Below are 22,523 nucleotides of genomic sequence, written 5' to 3' on the forward strand. Positions count from 1 at the left end.
CACCTGTCTTTTACTACCCAAACATTCAAGAACTGATGGTTCAGAAAGAGTATAACTGATGATTTGAAGAAAAAAAGAAAAAAGCTGTATCATTTCATAAGATAAAATGTTTATTAAATTCTCCACATTTTGAATAATAAACCGATATTACATTAAAGTATTGATTTCTTTTAACTAGACATAAAATCTAATTTTCTTAAGAGAATGAAAATGAGATATCACAATTACTTTTTCCAAAGTTTAAGCAGCAGAAGAGAAATAATTTCAACTCAGAGTCAAAATCAAGTATCAATGCCCCAGTATCTTAGCTTATACTTTTACAACACTAACTACATTTTGTGACAAAATAATGTCCGAAAATTAAATTTCTTAATGTAAACCATTATATAAAAATTGCCAGGTTCTAGAATCATTAAAAAACTGAAAACAATCTTAATACTGGTATAATCAAAATACACAAATTTAGACAATAGCAGCATTTTATCTTAACTTTTCATGTTAGTAGATTTGGACAAGCTGTCATGATCTGAGCCAGTTCTTATTCAGAGTTTCTGCTTTCCTAGTTGAGTTGGAGAACATTTCACACTTTTAGCATGGTAACTAAAGCTTTCCTAACACCAACCACTTAAATAGGTGCATTTTATTGTGGTACTAACACTAGAGTGGTTGTCATGACTATGAGTAGACAAGACTAAAGACTCTTCTCAATCCTAAGTTTCTTCCACTTACTCATCAATCACCTTACAGAGTGTACTGGGTGCACATTATTGGCTCAAATAAAATTCCCTTGTACCTTGAGTTCTCCATTCGTAGACGGCAATGTAATTAAGATAGTGAATAGGATAGAGGGTAATTAAAGAAGATGAACTAGGGTGAGAGGGAGAAAGAAGCAAAAGTATGATAGAAGGAGTAACAGAGTGATTAGTGTGACAGTGTGTTAGAAAAGGGAGAAATGAAAATGAAAGAGCAAGAAAGAGTAAGGTGAAGATAGAGACAGTAAAACTAAGGTGTAATGCAACAGAAGGTGAGCGAGAGAAATTAATGGCAGTTGCATGTTTGCTGGTAAGCAAGAGAGTAAGTTATTTTTAATCATAGAAATGATCATGGTAGGAATGTGATAGACGAATGAGTGACTTAAAAGTGAAGGAAAGGTGGCTGGCAGAACAGAAGGTTAAATGGAGGAATATATCAGATACCTATAGATCCAGTGCAATCCCTTGTTCCTCAAGCACTGTGATAGAGAGATAAGATGATGGTAATTGGGATTGATTAAGGGCAAATCTAATGCTATCCTTCATTGTGTAGGTAAGTAACTGATAGAGAGACAAGAGGATATTGAATAGGCAGAAGTAGCAAATGGAAACTTAGCAGGTACAAAAATGGGCAACTTCTATTTTAATGTACGTTTGCATAGGCAATTGGGGCTTTTCCAGTATTGTATGCTGTCATTTGTCATAGTTCTTTATCATTACCTTCATGATGTGCAATATAAATCTGTCATCCTCTATATACATCACATGAATTTATTCTCTTTACCCTACAGCTGATTCCTCCTATATTCAGTTTTCTCAACTTATTGCATTGTCATTCATGGACACTAACATTACACATCCAAGCAGAGTGTGCTTGCTTTGTTTCTTCCAAGTCTTCACAAATTCTCTTCATTCAAGACTTACAACTCATTACTATGCAGCATCACAGTTTGAATAAAAACATTCACTAGCGTAGCTAAAGCAGGGTGGTCTGCCCCAGGCAGCATTTTTAAAGGGGCACCACTTTTAGGTCTGCTGTAAATAATGTGTTTTTTGTGGGGTCTGGGGGCATCATACAGAAGGGCCGCCCTGGGCAGTACACAATCTAGCTATGCTAGTGCCAACATCATAAAATCATACATAACCATCATAATAATGGAAACAAATTCTTGCAACAGAACAAGTTCACAAATTTAAGAGAGAGTACAAATGGTTGCATTGGATCCAGTACAAAACTGTTCCTTACTGGTTGCTAAAATAAATATCAAAGTCATTACTAGTAGAATCTGAACTTGGAATGTAATAGGACAAAATAAAATACTGAAAATCATTTTGTTCAACACTGTATTGATTTGCTCATACACTTAGTAAAAACCCCAAAACAATTTCATTGTTCTTGGTTTGATGTTTATTTAAATGAAATTTTGTTATTCAATAACATACTAAATAACTCGTTAGAAATAATTTCAATAACATACTAAATAACTCGTAAGAAATAATGATTCAATAGAAAAATGTTTAGAAAAATACATTTAAAAAAAATAAGATGAAATATTTACATATTTAGTTATATAAATATAAGATATTTTTAAAAACTGTACAATTTATAAACAACTATCATACAAATGAATATGAAAATATGAAACAAATCTCATTAAAACCGTAATAAAATGGATTATTTCCAAAGATGATATTTAAAATGTTTTTTGATTAAAGTGCCTGAGAGAGATCATCATGAGCTTTTTTAAGAATTTCAGCAGCAGTTTCACCTGAAAATAAAACAGAATTTTATTTAACCCATATATATAAAATGAATTTCGTTTTTGGATTTGGTTTGCAAGATTCTTTATGTGAGTTCATGTGTTGAGGCATATTCTGTTGTGTCTGGGTAGACAGTCAACAACTATTAAAAAGGTTGCAAGATGCAATGAAAATTTTAGAAAAATAAATGAGTAAATGAGAGGAAACTTTACCAGTGAGTGTGTTAAATTATAAGGCACTAAAAGAGAATGACTCTCCCCAGACACAACAGAATACAAAACTAATGTTACAAAAATGCATCTCTCTCACATCTGAAACATTTTTCCAACAGAAAAAGAACATTTACTTGTCATTAACAATGCTGTAGATTAAAATTATATAACTATGGTTCTTAGGTTTGTAGTTTACCCAAGAGGATAACACTAAATACTCTCATAGTTAAAAAGTTATGTTTGTCAATGATTTTCAGAATTTTTCTAAAAAGCTTCAAATCTCTTAGCATTCATAATAACTTAGTCTCATATATGCTGATATATTTATACAAAAATTACAAAACTAAAAAAAAAATGTACTTTCTGTGTGATATACAGATAGACATATTGTGATCTAATTTAACTTTGTTTTTCTGTTAATGCACAATATAAACTGAAGGACAATTTCATTTGACCATATGTAAAAATAACTAAGATAACTGGCTAAACGGTCATCTCCATACTTGTATGTGACAGCAGATAGATCTTGCTATTAAATAATAGTTCGACAGTGGATTATCTTAGACCCTGTCAAAAAAATGAAAAAGAAAAACAACACTGAACGAAGCTTACTAATATAAAACCAGAGATTTCACAATTAACCTAATTACAGCAATAGAACACTAAAAATGTTTTACAAGAATAGTTTACTTACTTGCAGGTTTGAAAAGAGTCTTGTGTGTTGGAGTTGAAGCTCCAATAGGATGCCATTGGAAATTTGAAGCTTCATAAGAAGCTGTATTTTTAAAAAGAGTTTCAAGATGCTGTTTGTCACTTTGTGGTATGCTAGGTGTTAAATTTAGCATCTTGTGAGCTCGCTCAACTACATCTGCATAATCAAGATTAGATTTGTCTGCAATAGTCTTTTCTACATGTAGTCTGCTCCTAATTAGTGAAGTGTGATTAGGTTTACAATGAGAAGACTGATCTATAATATACTTATCTGTATCTGCATTGTCTTGTAGTGATGATGTGCCCATGAAGCCTGATTTAGAAGTTTGAGACATTTCTGAACGTGAGCCAACATTGTATGACATGTATCCTGTATCTTGTTGAGATGTTGACACACTCTGCAAGCTATCTACATTAGTCACTTCAAACTTGGAAGGCATCATGCTAAAATTATTGGAGGTAGATAAGACACTGGTCATTTCAGAAAAATTCATTGAAATGTTACATTTTGGTTGAGCTTCTGGCATTTTCTTGATGCAAAATAATTGAGCTTCGTTTGATGGAATTCCGACTGTCTCTTTGGCAGTATAAATGTTAGAAGATGGTGGGGAAGTATGTCTTTGAACCACATTTTGTAAAGAGGGTTCTTCCTTTGATGTTTTTAATTCTTCTAAAGTAGTTCTTCTGCTGTCTGAGTCAATTTTAATAGAATTGACCAATTCAATTTCTTTTTGAACTGATGAAAACAAAGGTGACATTCCTTCGAGGCAACTGGGTTTTAAGCAGTTTGTATTGTTTTTAGAAAGCTTGTGACAAGGTGAAGAAACCGGAGTTTTCATTGAACTTTCCATTGGAACATCTGGAATTTTTTTAAATGGTAAAAATATCAATTTACAAAATAAGTTCATTTATGGTGCATGATTAATTCACACATAACAAGGATGGAAAATGTGTATGGAAGTGATGGACAAGAGATAAATATGTAATACTGGATGTGTTGCAGAGACAATTTTGACTGTTTCAACAAAATCTATCTTCACAGCTATCTGAGAGCATTATATGCCTGCAAAGGACATCTAAGGCAAGCAACTTTGGCTAAAAGTCACCTCAGAGAAATAGCAATAACTCTAGATAGGAATATTAATCACACATCATACATTTTGTTCAGCACTAAAGTTAAAAGACTCGTCAGTTATAATCCCTTTACTGCTTATAGAGATTAAATGCACCTCTTCATTGTATCTGCTTACAATAAGATGAACTAAAATATTGAAACTAGGCACAGGCAAGGCTGTGTGGTTGAGGAGTTTGCTTTCAAACCATATAGTTTCAGGTTCAGTCCCACTGTATGGCACCTTGGAGAAGTGTCTTCCACTATAGCCTCAGGCTGACCAAAACCTTGTGAGTGATTTGGTAGGCAGAAACTGAAAGAAGCTCATTGAATGTGCATGCACATGTATGTATGTGTGTGTGAGTGACGTTTTGTTCTTTTTCATTTACCAGTTTGTAAACAATGGCTTCCAAAAAGTGTCATTTGATTGTAGTCCACCACAAAAGCATGTCTGAGCTTCTCAACAGCTCTAGACAAGTTGTATGATCTTTGTAAACAAAAGGACCATTTATACAGTGTTGCTTGTTTCCAGTTTTTCACACAAGATATATCCAGGCTGTTTGCTGCTTGATGAACTAGGAGATTATTAACTCACTTGTAAACAAGTGGGACTGATGACAAGAAGGGCATCCAGCAGTAAAATACTCTACTGCAACATACTTTCATCTCATCCACACAACCATGAAAAAGTGTTAATAAACATCTATACCAGAAAAGGTGATCTAATGATTCAGTTATTGTAAATCTTACCAAATGATCAGCTGACTAATATCTAACAAGCTAAGACTCAGCAGACCTTAATTCCTTTACTTACAAGCCAATTTAAAATAAGTTAGACAACAATGACTTATTCATTAGCAAGCAGGCTGGTATCTTGCCTAACAGCCTGTTGATATCTAACAGTCAGTCAGCTACCTCACCTTTTAGTTACTTAATATCATAGTAATTCTCATTTAATAAATTTAGAAACACAAGAATTTGTTAATATGCACCATGAACATTGCCAACTAAAGGGTTAAATCACCTGAAAGGACTATTTAGAGGATCAATAAATTATGAACTTGTTGCATTTTATTAAATGATGGTTTCATATAAATTCAGTAATCTAGTCCCTGAAGTCTTTCCATGACAGGAAAATGCATTTAGCTTCCAGTAACTGAACCCTATCTAAAAATGTGACATGATAGATTGGAAAGTTCTTTGTTTTATATTGTTACATCTTCATTTTAATCTACAATTAACTGGAATACAGATGAAAATAATTCAAATACCTGATATATTGAGAGAAGCCATTTCTGATGAATGACTTTCTAAATTAATTGGTGATACACAAGGACTAGATAAACGCTTGCTAGAATCTTCTAAAGAACCTAAAGAATGTCGACGGAAATTTGATCGAGATCTGGTTGACAATGGAGATGATAGCTGGTGAATTGGTGATAAGACAGTTCCACTGCAGTCTAAAGCATCTCCAGCTATATATGATTTGTAACGACGACTACGGTGACTCACAGGACTTGAAGATAGTGGATTCTGAAAATTTAAAGTTAAATTATTTCCTTTTATACAAAATAAATATATGAAATGACATTACAATTTTTCTTTCTTAATATTGGCATGACTATGTGCACTAAGAACCTGAATATTTTGATTACTATCTATAAGATAGCAATGAAGTTTCAGTCCTGATGTATATTGACCAAAAGGTTATGCATTCAAACTCATTATTCTTATATCCCCCATCTAAGGCAATGTATATTACTTGCAGTCATCTTCAGTGGTTAACTGAAATCAGTATCACCTCTATTTTGTCAGAGTGGTTAGCCACAAGAAGAGAAAATAGTTATGAAAACCATTTTCCAGTAATTTAAATTCAAATTTTCCAAAATTATTTCAAAACTAACACACTCATTTGTGTCAATAACATAAAATCAATTTTCTTTTTTTTTTTGCAAGGCACAAGGTTAATTCTCAAAAAGTGACGATTAGTCAAGTAAATATAAAAATGTTTTCTTGATATTTATTTTATTCACAATGGAAAATTGAATGTTCAAGTCAACTTTGGTGGAATGAGGAAAGACAAAACTAAATACAATAAAGCATTTAGTCCAAGACTTTACCATCTTACTCTCTTCCTGAGAAATCTGGTTAAACCAATTTTTTTTTAAGTATAAGGAATAATCTGTGAAGTCTTCATGTGGAAAGAATTGAACTCTGAACCTAAAAGTAAGCTAGCAATTTTAATCAAATACAGTGCTATTTCAGCCATTCCTATTGCCTTCATTAAATTAGTATTGATTCACTTCACTGTGACTCATTTGAGAATCATAAGCAAGTGCTTAATGTACTAGTAAACAAATTTGTTTATTATTTCAGTTTTGAGGGTATTAGAAGTGAAGATCAATGCAGTTCTGTTTAAACGTAATATTGATGGCAGGGAAAGTATTGACAACAGATTTGATAAAGCAGACTGTAAAAAAAGTAAAAATAACAATGAGATGTAGGTATACACTAACCATTGAAGCACATCTGTCCCAGTCGGGTGTGGTGGGTATAGGAGCAGGAGGTATATCACACTCATTTAAGGACTCGTCTGATCTGAAAGTACAGAAAATTTACAATATCTTAAATCTACTGTCATTAATTTTTGGTCTGTGTATGCAAAAAGTTACTCTGAAAATATTTTTCGAGTGACAAAAACAAATATGTGTACACTGACTTCTTTAGCACTATGTATACTAATAGTAAACCTTTAAAAGTAAGACCCTCTCCGTAATGAATAACAATGGCCTCTTTATCACAACTAGCGACATTAATGCACATGTAAGCTTGCACTTTGGGAACCACTGACCTAGATAACAGAAGCTGTTGACTACCTCTAGTTTACCCACCTGGTAGTTGATGGAGCCTCTTTTCTGTACATTTTTAGTGTTTAGTGCACTTCTGCACCTTCCCAACACAAAAACTATACTCCCAAGTCAACCTTCCTCTGATATTGCTGCAAGGCTTGCACTGGGTGCATCTTATAGAGTTTCTACCAATGCCTTTCTACAGATTGAGCAGGGCCATCTACCTGAAGGGATTTGTGATTTGTCTGCTCTCCTACTTACTAAGACTTTGGTTTTTGCTTGACTAACTTTAAGGCCCTTTGATTCTAGACCTTGTTTTCATGCCTGCAATTTCTTCTCTAGTTCAGAAAGTGATTCAGCTATAAGAACAAGGTTATCATACAGGAGCTCACAGGGGCAGCCCATCTGAAATTTGAATTCCTCTGTTATTGCCTGGAGGACCATGAACACAAGGGGGCTGAGAACTGATCCTTGGTGAACCCCTACTTGTACCCTGAATTTATCACTGTGGTCGTTGCTAACCTTCACTTCACTCACAGCATCCCTGTATTAAAACACTCAATGTAACTACAACCAAGGCAATTAGAAGATTTGTCAACCATAAATTAAATACTTTAATAACAGTTCATTAAGAAATTAATATATAATGAACATATGTACAGTGCTCAGGTGCACAGAATGTGAACAGTGAAAAAGTCTAAAGAAAAGAAAAAAGGGATGGGGCATCAGGTGTACTGTTAGCAAATTTCAAGAAGCACGAAAGTTTTCAAGGATGTAGTGTCTCAAATGCTAACAACCGATGCAAGTAGTTTATTCCATGCTTCAGCAATTCTGAGTATGAAAAAATGTTTCCAAAAGTCATGGGTACTGTGCTGTATTTTGATTCTGTAAGTATGTTCATGAGTGTTAGACATGCAGAATTCAAAAAGGTGCCCACAGTCGCTGTTGGAAAGATGGTGGATAATCTTGTGAGTATCTACCAAGTCAGTTGCCAGATGTCAGAGCTTTAATGTTGATGTCTGACGGTGGGTATTCATCTGGTAGCACATTTCTGAACAGTTTCTAGGAGATTGTTATGCTGAATAAGATAGTGTTTCCAGACTGGTGAAGAAAACTAAGTGTGGACTTGCCACAGTCATATACAGTTTTAAAAAGATAGCTGGAAAGCAACTGACAAAGGTCATACTGATTAATGCTAAGTCACCCTCAGCCTTCTTGACAATCTTAGAGATGCAATTTGTCCAATACAGATCAGTGTTAACAATAATACCTGGGTCACATTCACTAACAGACTTCTTAAGATTATGTAAAAGCTGGATTTTTTCCCTCCCAAAATGCATGGTGATGCACTTGTTCACAGCCAGCTTGAGTTGCCAGTCAGTAATCCATTGCTGCATTGTGTCCAAGTCTGATTGCAAGAAAGATCTATAGCATATAGGATTTATTCTTTTTATCTTAAGGAACAACTTGATATCTTGACATATATGACAAAAAATGTCATGCAGAATGATAATGAATCTACTGACTTGTATTTGGATGCTATCAATGTATGCATTAACTCCTTGGAAGATCACAACAGAAATTTACAGGCATATGTGCCATGCTTTTGCATGGACTTAATACATGAACTTATCCTTTAGACAGTTTATTGCATTCTTCTATCACAAATTACAATAAACTTGAATGTTTTGTGAGATCAGAATTTTATGAAAGTTTGTAGTCTGTTGAAACTAGTAATACTAGCAAGAGAATTTTCAAATGCATGCAAGAAGTGTTTGAATTCCAAGCAGGCCAATACAGAAGGAATTGTATTTTCAACATGTAGAATGCTGTCCATTTTGATTCACTGAATAAACTGCCATAAGAAGTAACAATAAGGAATCCATATCCCAAAGACTTTATTTAACAAATAATGCATCTGCTCAACACCCAGATCAAGTAAAGGAGAGCATTCATCACATGATACATCAATTATTACAACCAACTTCAAAATCTAAAACTGAAAATTAATCAACACTTTAACCTAATACAAATGTTCCTATGTTTGACTCAAGGGCAGTTGGGAAAGAATTTGGATTCTGCTCTTTCTCTACAGAGCAAATTATGAAACAAAAGCTTAAATGGACTGTCTCATACATGAAGGATAGGTAAATGTGGTGGGTGTATCGTCCTATATAAGTGAGCCAAATATTTGAACTCTTTAGCATTCAGATAACTGTCAAATGTAATACTTATTCACATTGTTTTAAATTAATCAAGCATTATCTTGTAGCTTTGAGATTTCAATGATGTGATTTTTTTTTTGAATGACACTAGGGTAAATTTGTACTAAGCTATTTGCTCAATATCTTACATACTCATTCATTTTTTTTTTTACAGGTCTTGTAAAAGGTAAATAGGTATTCAGAGCTGATGTAATTTCGTGTTAAAACAATGAAATACAGTTGAAATAGTTTTGATTTTGTTTTCAAGACAGAACTAGCCATTGGGACTTACCTGGCCATATTACTGCCCATTGAACTACTGTCACTCTCCTGAAACTCTTGACAGAACAGTTTGCGCCGAAGACTAGCAGTACTGAACGATTCTGACTGGCTATTTTCAGCATCACTCCTTTTCTCTTCATAAGTCATATATTGTCCTACAAGTTATCAATAGTGTTAAATTAGTTTAAGTATAAGAAGTACAAGGCAGTCAGAAAAATAGTAGAGGGAAGATAGAAGAAAAGAGAGGAAAGTAAAAGGGAAAGAGAATGACAGATGAATAGCAGAGAGAAGAAAGAGAGCAAGAAAGGAGAAGTGAGAAAAAGAAAATAGAAAAGAGAGAGAGGATGTGTGTGTGTGTATATGTGTGAAAATGAAAATAACTTACCTAAAACCTTATTGATATTGAGGTCTAATGGTAAAGTTAAACATGTCTGACAGCCAACTACAAATAAGAAAAACATGACCATTCAGTTAATCAGAAACAGATAAAAGAGAATAAGAACAAATCTTCAAATACAGTGAGTGTGAAGACTCTGGATTATTAATCACAAAGTTGTAAGTTAAAACCTTGTTATTACAAACAACAAGTTCCACTACTGTCACTTCACTGTTGAGTTGTTAGTAGAAGGATCTGCGTCCATTTTCCATGCTGGCATGGGTTAGACGGTTTAACAGGAGCCAACCACCTGAAGGGCTGTTCAGGTTCCATATCTGTTTTAGGATGGTTTCTTTGGCTGGATGGTTTCTTTGGCTGGATGCCCTTCTAAACACCAACCACTTCAAAGAATGTACTAGTTATAATATGAAAATTATTTCAAGACTTCATGCAAATGTCTAAATTTGTAAAAGTCATTCCTGAGAGGAATGGTTTTTGCAAATTTAGAAAGAAAACTGATAACAAACTACAAAGCAAAATATAGTTTAAGCCTGCAAAGCTCCCATTTTTTATTCCTTATCTAATGAAGAAAGGCAGTTTTCATAGTCCTTTTACAGACTCAGTTATATAAGTCAATCGAAGGAGAGGAGCTTTCTCCGTCCGGGTTGCGGATCCGTGGAACAAGCTGCCAGACGAGATGGTGAAGATGCCGACGACCGCTTTGTTCAAAGCCTCCCTGGACCTCAAGTGGCCTGAACTCTTTACATGAACACCACCCTGTACTTAACTCCATGTCCCCCTACATGGCCTTGCTATTTGCTTTTGAGCCAAATTAACTAACTAACTAACTAACTAACATAAGAGTAAAAGAGTACCTGAGGTAAATGTGATTACCGCTCAATTTGAATTGTAGCAAAATTTAATGATTCATGACCAGTGAGAAGAAATGTCAAGTGATGCAGTACTGAGTTAAAAGGTAGGTAAAATAATTGAAGTAGAACTTGTGGTATGGTAGGAGGTGATATAGTAGATGTAGGAAGAGGGAAATGAGTACAGTGAATTCCAGGTAGGGGTCCACCAAGGATCAGTCCTCAGCCTCCTCTTATTCATCATAGTCCTCCAGGCAATAATAGAGGAATTCAAGACAGGATGCCCCTGGGAGCTTCTCTATGCTGATGACCTTGCTCTAATAGCTGAGTAACTATCAGAAGTAGAGAAGCAAGGACTAGAATGGAAGCAAGGACAAGAATCGAAGGGCTTTAGAGTCAACCTAGCAAAAACCAAAGTCTTAATAAGTAGTTAGGCTGACAAACCACAAATCCCTTCAGGTAGATGGCCCTGCTAGATCTGTAGAAAAAACGTAGGTAGAAACTCCATAAAATGTACCCAGTGTAAGCTATAGACGCATAAGAGGTGCAGCAATATCAAAGGAAGGCTAACTGGGAAGATAGTTATTGTGCGTGGCAAATGCTCAGGAGCAATAAACACTGAAAATGTGAAGAAAACAGCTTCCGTCACATTCCAAGGGGAAAAACTACAAGTAGTTGATAGCTTCTGTTATCTAGGTGACCAAGTCGGTAGCAGGGGTGGATGCTCTGAAAGTGTAGCTGCTAGAATAAGAATAGCCTGGGCAAGGTTCAGAGAGCTCCTACCTCTGCTGGTGACAAAGGGCCGCTCGCTCAGAGTAAAAGGTAGACTGTATGACGCATGTGTGTGAACAGCCATGCTACATGGCAGTGAAACATTGGCTGTGACTGCTGAGGACATGTCTAAGCTTGCAAGGAATGAAGCCAGTATGCTCCGCTGGATGTGTAATGTCAGTGTGCATACACAACAGAGTGTAAGCATCCTGAGAGAAAAGTTGGACTTAAGAAGCATCAGATGTGGTGTGCAAGAGAGACGATTGCACTGATATGGTCATGTGTTGCAAATGGATGAGGACAGCTGTGTGAAAAAGTGTCACACCCTAGCAAGTTGACGGACCCTGTGGAAGAGACAGACCCAGGAAGACCTGGGACGAGGTGGTGAAGCATGACATTTGAACATTGGGCCTCTCCGAGGCAATGACAAGTGACCGAGACCTTTAGAGATAAGCTGTGCTTGAGAAGACCTGGAAAGCCAAGTGAGACCATAACCTCGTGGCCTATACCAGTGCTGCATAACCAGCCCGTTTAAGAGTACCCTTCAAACATTGGGCAATAATCCCTGCTTGCGAAGTCCTGTTGAGGCAAGTGAAATCATTGTCGTGACTGATGACAGTACCACCTGACTGGCACGGGTGCCAGTGGAACATTAAAAGCACCATTTGAGCGAGATTGTTGCCAGTTTCGCCTAACTAGCTCCTGTGCTGGTGGCACATGAAAAGCACCATTTGAGTGTGGTCATTGCCAGCGTCACCTGACTGACTCCTGTGCAGGTGGCACATAAAAAGCACCATTTGAGCGTGGTTGATGCCAGTACCGCCTGACAGGCCCTTGTGCCACTGGCATGTTAAAGCACCCTCTACACTCTCAGAGTGGTTGGTGTTAAGAAGGGCATCCAGCTGTAGAAACTTTGCTAGATCAGATTGGAGCCTGGTGCAGCCCTCAGTCAAACAGTCCAACCCATGCCAGCATGGAAAGCAGACGTTAAGCAAAAATGATGATGTATAAGCAGGTTTAAGTGAAATATGTTTTGAAAAGAAAACTGAAATACTTTACTAGTAACAGATTTCTTAGAAGTTGCATTTTCATTCTGATCTGATTTTTCTGAAACATATATAAAAGCAAATATTAACTGAATGAATAACCAAATAAATAAAAAGGGATTCATTTCTATGCTTCAGAAGCTAATACAAAAACTAACTAATGGAAGAGGATGTCTACCTGCTAACCCTGCTTAAAATAGCAGCCAAATTTGCCTCATATTACATCCTTTACTGAAAAAAGCAAAAAAAAAAAAAAAAAAGATTGAATGGTTATTAACTGAATGACTAATCATTAGTCAACTTGATCAGGGTTGATCTGGATGTTAAACAACAACAAAGTCAATCAATGATAGTGTTCTGTAGCTAAGGCACTTAATTCTTACTTAGCTAAACATAAGTACCATGTGGTGGTAAGGTACTCAATAATTTAGCTATGTTTTGATAGCTTGCATTACTAAACTCAAATCCTTTTATCAATAATAGAAGCTCAGTGGGGTTAATCACACACACACAAAAGCTAGTAGATGACTAATTATTATAACAGTGTGTGGTAAATAAATCCTGCACACATGTGTATATCATTATCATCCTTTTCCATATTGGCATTGGTTAGATGTATCTAGCAGAAACACACCATTATTATGATCTTTCATTATCAGACATACACCACACAGAAGCAGACAAAAAAAGGAACCTCTACATGGTCTTTCAACCTACTAAAAATAGCAGCTAAATCTCTCTCAAATCACACCTCTACCTTCTTACATTATAAGGTGAAGACCCATTATATAATGTAGTCCTACATACCACTAAAACGACAGGATGGTTATGGATGGAATGTTCAGAATCAACCAAGATTAGACAACAAAAAACAGTCATTTTTGTAGTAGGTTTTGTTATTTTGGCATAGTTTTCACAGCCAGATGTCTTTTGTATTACCCACCACTTTACTGCATGAACTATATACATACACAAGATAACTTGAAAGTAGTTTAACCCTTTTGCTACTCTTAATAAGAATATTAATTTTTTTTTTGTTATTAGAAATAAAATAATTTGTAAAGGAGGAATATAACTGTGAGAATGCAAAATGAAGTAAATAATATGAAGCCACAAGTTTGGCAGAATAAAGAGTAGATTTCTACAGAAACTTATAAGTAATCTTCAATTATGTCATTAAAATATCAAATTCAATGCACAAGTTCAATATATAAATAGCAAATAACAATGTTTCTTTAACATACCATTTTCTATTGGAGAAAGTACAACAAGACGAGTATTAAAATATTGCTCTATGGCTTCCTGAGCTTTTGTCTCTATTGCAGGACTGCAAACAGAAGATATTGTGGTAAAATGTGAAAAAACATCATGTAAATAAAGTCTTACTTAAATGAATTTTGTGGAATCAAAAACTCATGTTGCTTTAAACACTGTTATGAATAGTTTTATTTCTCAGATGTCAAGAAATAATTTCCAATCATATGAAACCTAAACCTATAAGCATAATGCAAATATCAACAAGACAACAAAATATGCAATGTGATCTGAATGTAGATTTTAACATGGCATTTAGGTTGAGTATTTCAGCAGTACATTTAATTTACCTAATTGAGGAATAGCCATAACTTGCAGGCAAATATGACAGGATAGTATGTTCCTTGCTTTTACCAATTGATTTAGGTGCCTATTCTATTAATAAATACAAATACAGATACTGTAAATGATGAATGTGAAAGAAATGCACTAGTCATTTCCATCTGAAGATCAGTTTTAGTGTGCCATTTGAATAATATTGATGAAATACAATATGCAGTTGTAACAGATGTCAGAGGATTTGAACTTACTATTGATATTATTAGATTACCAGTAATCCTTAGACTATCACGGATGTTATGTTCCACCCCCACCCCTGCAATATGAGAAAATCCACGAAGTAGAAACAGTACTGTATATCTATTATTAATATTTTTATAATAAATGCAAAACAACAGCATAGAGGAATCAACATAAGCTTAAATAATAAACCACAATAGGTGAACTGCGATATGGTGAGGAATTACTGTATTCTTTATTATTCACACTTCAATTTACTCAGCTGAATAAATTACTTCTGTGAACTTATTTATAACAAGAAGTAGTCGGTCTTAAGGGAATAATATCTGTGTTAGGCTGATATTCTATCCAAAGAAAATATCATGCATTTGCTTAACAACATCAAAGCAAAGCTAAATGCCAAACCCTAATGGCCTTTACAAAGGCTAAAGGAGATACTAACATACATTGTACCAGGTATATGGTTTACTGTGAGAGTACATGACATCAGTTAGTCAAGGAGAAAAGCAAGAGTAAGGCACTGAAGGACATGTCTATTGCAGATTGTATAACCACACCATAGGATGAACAGCCAATCTTGTTCTTCACCAACTGGAATTTGATGGACAGCTAATCTTTTTCTTCACTGACTGGAATTTATCTCTGGTTTCATAGGTATTAAATAAATGAGACAAATCACACCTTATAGATTAAACTGCACTGAAGTCTGCATTGCAAATCAGTAAATCATTCATTGATTTTATATTGAAGTTTCTATTTGCAATCATACCATGCTGCAGTACCTATTTACATGTAGATAAATTGGGCTGATGAGAATTAAGGATTACAGATACAACTCAATTTCATGTGATCAGACACAAACCAGCAACCTCACAACCCAATACCCTATCAACTTGAACATCTGTCTTGTACAGAATACAATATTTCAAATTTTCCTAGCAGATAGTAACTTCAGCAACATTGGTCTTTCCAGGCTGATCTCACTCTAAATGTAAAATCTCCTATAATCCATTAGGTCATAGGAGGGCCTTCAAAGACTATCTTCATTTAGTGAAAGTCAGTGCAATAGAATTAAGTTTTATCCCAAGAAGTTGAGCTTAACACTGCAAGTGAATAATGAATTCTCCCTATGCTGTTGTACTTTACAGTTAAGTGAACTAGACCACAGACACAAAACAGTTGAAGGCTTACAAACCAGCAGCTAATCAGTTGGTTTACCAATGCTCTAACACAACAACCTGCTTTCTCTATCCCCGATATGACAGTGCCACAAATGTTTGTTTTTTTTTTGCTTTATGTCCATTTTTCCATGCTAGCGTGAGTTGGATGAGTACTTATTGAGGTATATTTTTATCTTTTATAGAGATTTGCACTTCCTGTTATTAACCCTCGCCTGTTTTTCAAACAAGGTTTTTTTTTTATTCAACTTATCTTCAAAAGTGCAGAGCTAGACAATAGTTTGTTGACTGACAGTGTCAACAACATCACTATTTTTTTTTGTTCAACACTCTCATGCAAGGAAACAGAATAGGGTAGGGAAGAGAGGGTGACAAGTGTAGATACTGAGTAGGGTGGAGGAGTGGATGTAGTGAATGGTTGGTAAGGAGGGGGAAGTGACCAATGATGATGGGGATAAAGAGTAGTAGTATAGTGATGAGGATACAACAGACAAGGGAAAGGAGATGAGGGAGAGGCAGTCATAATGGAAGGGAAGTATGAGACATATATATATATTACACACACACACATATATATATATATAATATATATATATATATATATATATATATATATATATATATATATATATATATATATATATATATATATACACACACATGCAATAAGCTTCCATACAGCATCCATGTACCGATTCCACTCACAAAGCATTGATTAACCCAAGGCTACAGATACTTGTTCAGGGTGACACACAGTGAGATAGAACTAAAGATCACTGTCACTTGCAGAAATACAACCTTAACACAACTGGGGTGGGAAGGAGAATCAACTAAAATGCAGTATGGAACATAGAAGCAATAGTCAACAAAAATTCACCTGTTCTGGCAATACTATATAGAAATACCAGGCTAGCTCCTTTCTCTAACAAAAGGATTCACTAGAAACTGGATATTTACCTTTTTAATATCAACACACATGAAACTATTCTTACTAAAATGTTCATCTTTAGTTCAAAATCTCATTCAGACATGAATAATAACAGATTCTAAATGATCAATGCAAGCAAAAAGTAATAGATAATTAAACTATCAGAAAGTTTACATTAAATTGAAAATTAATTAAAACCCTTAGGTAGTCTTATTAGAAATATAGCTACAAATATAGTAAAAAAAAAAAGGTTAAAGATCAAGGTCCTATCCCCATTCTTTATATTTTCCTTTGAATTATTATGAAGGAATTCAAGATCCATTGCTTACAGGGTCACTTGGTTCTGAGTTTCTTCACTAGTTTTGATAATGGCATTAGTAGTGATGATGATAGTACTGGAGGTAGTAATAGTGGTAGTGATGAAGGTGATAATGGTAATCAAAGAACAGTTGTGTGGAAATAGTGACAATGAGAACAATGATAATAAGGATGAGGTCAGTGATGAAAGTAGTTGCAATTATAAGCTTCCTTACTTGAATGTGGACTTATACTGAGGTTTTTCATCAATTTCAACTGGATGTAAAGTAGCCAGTTGGTCAATTGTCCACTCAAAATTCTACAAGAAAGAAAATATGTAAAACATTTGAAAAGTAAAATAAAAATACAAAACATAAATTAATTTATGAAATACAAAATGACAAGAAAGAAATGATAAATGTGCTGCCAAACCACAAAACACAAAGAATGAAAAGTAATGTATTTACCCACATTATCAATATTTTATATACACAGCCATTGGGTCACTGAATTAATGAATCTATAGATAAGACAATATTTGAGCACACTTCCACTTACCAAAAAATAAGTTTCTTTTAACACAAGATTAGTTTTCTTTAGGAATCAGATGATTAAATTAAGCAGTTTTTCTTTTTAAATTGTTATCCCTTTACATTTGGATCTAAATTCCACCATTGCTTCTTTTATCTACCATGAAGAATGAAAATGAACCACAGGTATGGCTCTGTGATGAAGAACTTTGCTTCACAACTACTTAGTTTCTGTTCAATCCCACAGTGTATCAAGAGGGTTTGTTCCTGATACATTTAATCTGTTGCTTGTTTGAACACAACTGTCTGGCTCTTGGATGCTTTTAGCAGAGTGCATTCTGTTGCATAAAGGCCTGGAAAATGGTCATGGAATTACCCTTCACACTCTGTGTCATAAAAGAACAGAATATAAACTCAAAATATAAGATGATGTGATAAAGCTGGATAGCATCCAGTTATACATACATTTATGTAAATATCCAAAACATTCCAGCCTGGCAAAAAAGATGAAAAATATTGGTTTCAGCTTTTGGCACAAGGTCAGTTATTTAGAGGGAGGAGTTAAGTCAATTACATTGACCCAAGTGTTCAAGTGGTACTTATTTTATCAACGCTGAAAGGATGAAAGGTGAAGTCGACATTGGTGGAATTTGAACTTGGAATGTGAAGATGGATGAAATGTCACTAAACATTTTACCTGGTGTGCTAATGATCCTGCCAGCTTGCTGACTTAAAACAGATGTAAAATATTAAATTATATACATGTACCCATACAGTAATACAAGGTTTATTACCTCTTCGTTGGAATTTGGAGTTGCCATATTAAAAATTCCAGGAGAAACCACGGAACTGCTCAACTGGTTAATAAGTGCAATTTCAAAAGGGTTTTTTACTTGTGATTGTGGAGTTGAGAGATGCTGGTGTCTGGAATACTGGTCTTTGACACTTTGAGGTGTGCTATGCATTAATATGGAGCGAGCAGAACAGGAAGCTGATGAAAGAGCAGATACCAAAGACTTGTTGTAAGGACTAGGTAACAGAGATCTAATAAGATATCCATTCTTCTCAAAAGGAGATGCTGTGTGGTTATTGTTGCTCTTCTTGCTAAGTGGTGTATCTCTGATATCATTTGGTGTAGAAGCGTTGGACAGCAAACATGGGCTGAAGTTTGGAGACATTGGAGAGGTCATTGTGCTGAACTATGTTTAAAAAAGAAAAAGGGAAAATTACTTTTGATTAAATACAAGGCCAAATGTCCATCATCGTACAGTATTTCAAAACTTGGGAAATCTTGTAAATAATAGGACTTTTCTCTTCGCTTAACTACACTAGGCAGACTTATTGCGATAAAAATTAAGTCTCCAGAGAGACAGGTCACTTCTATCCTAGATATGAGGGTACTGGTTGTTGTAATCTATAATTTCAAGGAGTCAATATTTAAGAGAACTAACAAAGTCGTTAATACATAGTTCAGCTGTTGTCATTGAATACAGTTTCCAATAGTAACAAATAGTAAGAATCTTTTACACGAAAACCCTCAGATATATTATAGATGAGATATCGTCTTTACAAAAAGCAATAAATCAATGTACAATTAATAAACCAAAATGTCATTAACCGTGTTTTCAATTTAAAATTGAAAGAAAACAATGTTTTAATCGTCAATTATAAATTAAAAAATTCATTATATATATAGGCGTAGGAGTGGCTGTGTGGTAAGTAGCTTGCTTACGAACCACATGGTTCCAGGTTCCTAGTACCTTGGGCAAGTCTCTTCTACTATAGCCTCGGGCCGACCAAAGCCTTGTGAGTGGATTTGGTAGACGGAAACTGAAAGAAGCCTGTCGTATATATGTATATATATGCGTGTGTGTTTGCCCCCCCCCCTCCCACATCACTTGACAACCGATGCTGGTGTGTTTACGTCCCCGTAACTTAGCGGTTCGGCAAAAGTGACCGATAGAATAAGTACTAGGCTTACAAAGAATAAGTCCTGGGGTCGATTTGCTCGACTAAAGGCGGTGCTCCAGCATGGCCACAGTCAAGTGACTGAAACAAGTAAAAGAGTATATATATATATATATATATATATATACATACACACACATAATGACAGATAGATTAGTAATGCTGTGTACTAAACCAATGAAGCGTAGAAATATATATATTTCTAAGTTCCATTGGTTTAATACACAGCATTATTAACCTGTCATATACATATAATGCCATTATGTAAAAGTATCGTAAGTTTTTCATTCCATAGCAAAACCGTTGTAGTACACTTTGACAAGTTTTGATATCTCGGCATCTGAAACAGTTGGACATACGACAGTTTAGCATAACAGCAACGACATATATCTATATTTTATATATAAACCAGAAAAAAATAAGTTCAGAACTTAATGTCACCAATACTCTTATGAAAGGATCAACGTTACAGTCCCGTCACCCACACCACTAAAAAAGAACTAATGGCTTTATGACTATATATATATATATATACTACAAAACAAGTAACAGTTGTTAACTCCCAGGTTAAATCTTATTAGACTTACGACCAAAAGTATTTTAGCCTGAAACATCCTTTTTTTTTTTTAAGCGATATCCAAGTACTCCATTTTCAATGTAACTACCCCACTTTTTAAATACTAGGCTCTAAGTGGAGGGACATATGGCTGTTATTTCCAGCAGGTAGAAGAACTACATAAAGACTCTCTTCGATTCAAATAAGAATCAGACATGTACTTAGTGCGATTCAATTAGTTATAATGCTGTTAAGGATTGCAGATTCAAATATCGCTTTCGTACTTGAAGAACAATACACAAGTCAACAAGGGAGCCTGTACATGGCCACTCAATCAGCTAGAAATACCAGCTACATATATCTGAGATTGCAGTCTTTAAAAAGAAGGAATACATTAAATGATGTAATCCTTGATACACTATGTCGGGGTGGGGTGGAACGGATGGTCACGATTGGAATGTCTTTAATTATGAAGTCTGCTTGATCAGGGCCAACTTCGAGCAAAACGAAATGTGTATACATAAATGTTAGAAAGAGCACAAACATCAAAAGATAGTAAAAAGGCAAGCAATAAGCAACTAAACGTTTAACAAAAGTCTTCTTTTAGGGTGTGTGTGTGTGTGTGTGTGCTTCATTTTGAAAGAATATGTATTTTCATCATATAAATAGTTGTATATATTAACTGTTTCGTTCGGATATGTTTGGATACATAGATTGTGATTAAAGGATATAGTAAAAACAAATCATGAATTAAAGTTTAAATACTTACAATAAAATAATACAAAACAATAGCAAAAGTTAACTGATATATTTAAACATTATGGAGCAATTAACTTTGTTATATGTATTTGATGTTACAGTTGTCTAATTAGAGATGCAGAAATAAAACACACCTTTTTGATAAAATCCAGTTATTGTATAAATTTAAGCAACTGACAATTAGAGTGAAAAAATAAAACTGGTAAAAAGCGAGACATCCGAATTCAATTAAAAAACTGAAATGTATTTATATAGAAGTATAAACTTGTCTTTTTTAAAAGACCGCTTTACCAGCAAAGGCGCCGCCTATTGGTAGGAAAAGGAAGCAAGTGGCGTTATGTCCTTAGCAACGGTCGTTTTAGTGTAAGTTTATCATTTCAACATGCTTATTGGTTTCTGGTGTAACAAAATGGCTTAAAACTTATAAGTGAAGGTGGATTAAAGTGACTGTGATGTTTATGCCTTTCCCACACTTTTTGTCGGAGGATATATATAATAATTCTTTTTTCATTCATGATGTTTTGAATGAATATTTAACAGAACCTGTACTTGATATATGATTTGTTTACAAGGTCGCAGAACTTTATATTTTTGAGAAAAGGCCGTAATAGTTAAACATTTTTTCCAACGGCAAAGTGACTAAGTTACTTTTATTTTTTAATTAAACTTCGCTTGGTATCAATCAATAATATATATATAAATTCTTTATGTGCCAAAGAAGCAGTATTAGTTTAAAATAGCAACTTGTGCATCATACATAATGATGATACGTCACGGAAAGTCAAATGACGTCGTTTTGTTCCCACTGTGGTTATATCAAGCCTTCCTTTAAACATCAAATTTAATATCCAGTGTAACATAAAGTGTAATTCTGTCCCTTTTCGCACTATTACCTTCAGTTCTATTTGATGGCTTTTTCCCCCAGACACCTTGAATAATAAATGCAACAGCAACAATGATCAACAAATACGTAATCAAAAAACACATAGCACCAAGAAGAAACTGTTTTGTGAGAGCAGAAATTTTTAATAATATTCCTATAGATGTATGAATGGAAATAAGAAGATAAAAAGGCAAAGATATGCGGTGGGAGAAAATACCGTATGAATAGAGTTAGTTGAAAGCTTATCAAATTAATGGGTACTTCACCCCCTGCACTGCTGACTTGAGCAATAAAAACTCCGCACTCTACATACACAAACACACACACACACACACACACACACACACACACCACACACACACACACACACACACACACACACACACTCTCTCTCACACACACACACAAACACATTGGCAGTTTTGTTGACATACATCATATGTAGCAACAGGCATTACTACAATGCTGAAACTATTATTATTGTTGCTAGGTAGTTATTCAAAAGTTGGTGACTTGTTAGTGGTGTTGATGGTGATGGTGATGATGGGAGCATTGTTGGTGGTGTCGATAGTTAAATTGTTCTGGCTAAATGTATTATTGTTGCTGTTTAGTTTCAAGTGAATTCTCATCGACCTAATTGAACATCT

The 22,523-nt window shown here is 34.7% G+C and overlaps 1 protein-coding gene across 2 annotated transcripts; it reads right to left on the reverse strand.

Annotated features, from left to right (window-relative positions):
• Window positions 1–87: 87 nt before the first annotated feature.
• LOC115209640 lies at window positions 88–21,299 on the reverse strand. Of its 2 annotated transcripts, none has more exons than XM_029778096.2 (11): window positions 21,128–21,299; window positions 18,505–18,909; window positions 17,417–17,499; window positions 14,189–14,271; window positions 12,958–13,005; window positions 10,268–10,324; window positions 9,893–10,037; window positions 7,064–7,145; window positions 5,819–6,080; window positions 3,420–4,295; window positions 88–2,521 (listed from the first exon to the last, which is right to left on the reverse strand). In XM_029778096.2, exons 2-11 carry the CDS (start codon window positions 18,898–18,900, stop codon window positions 2,463–2,465), a joined length of 2,091 nt encoding a protein of 696 aa, XP_029633956.1. In that variant the 5' UTR covers window positions 18,901–18,909; window positions 21,128–21,299; the 3' UTR covers window positions 88–2,462. The 2 variants fall into 2 exon arrangements, with proteins under 2 accessions (XP_029633956.1, XP_036357325.1); XM_036501432.1 differs by having other exon boundaries at window positions 21,004–21,299.
• Window positions 21,300–22,523: the final 1,224 nt, after the last annotated feature.

Source organism: Octopus sinensis, linkage group LG3 (genome assembly GCF_006345805.1).
Source record: "Octopus sinensis linkage group LG3, ASM634580v1, whole genome shotgun sequence".
NCBI lineage: Eukaryota > Metazoa > Mollusca > Cephalopoda > Octopoda > Octopodidae > Octopus > Octopus sinensis.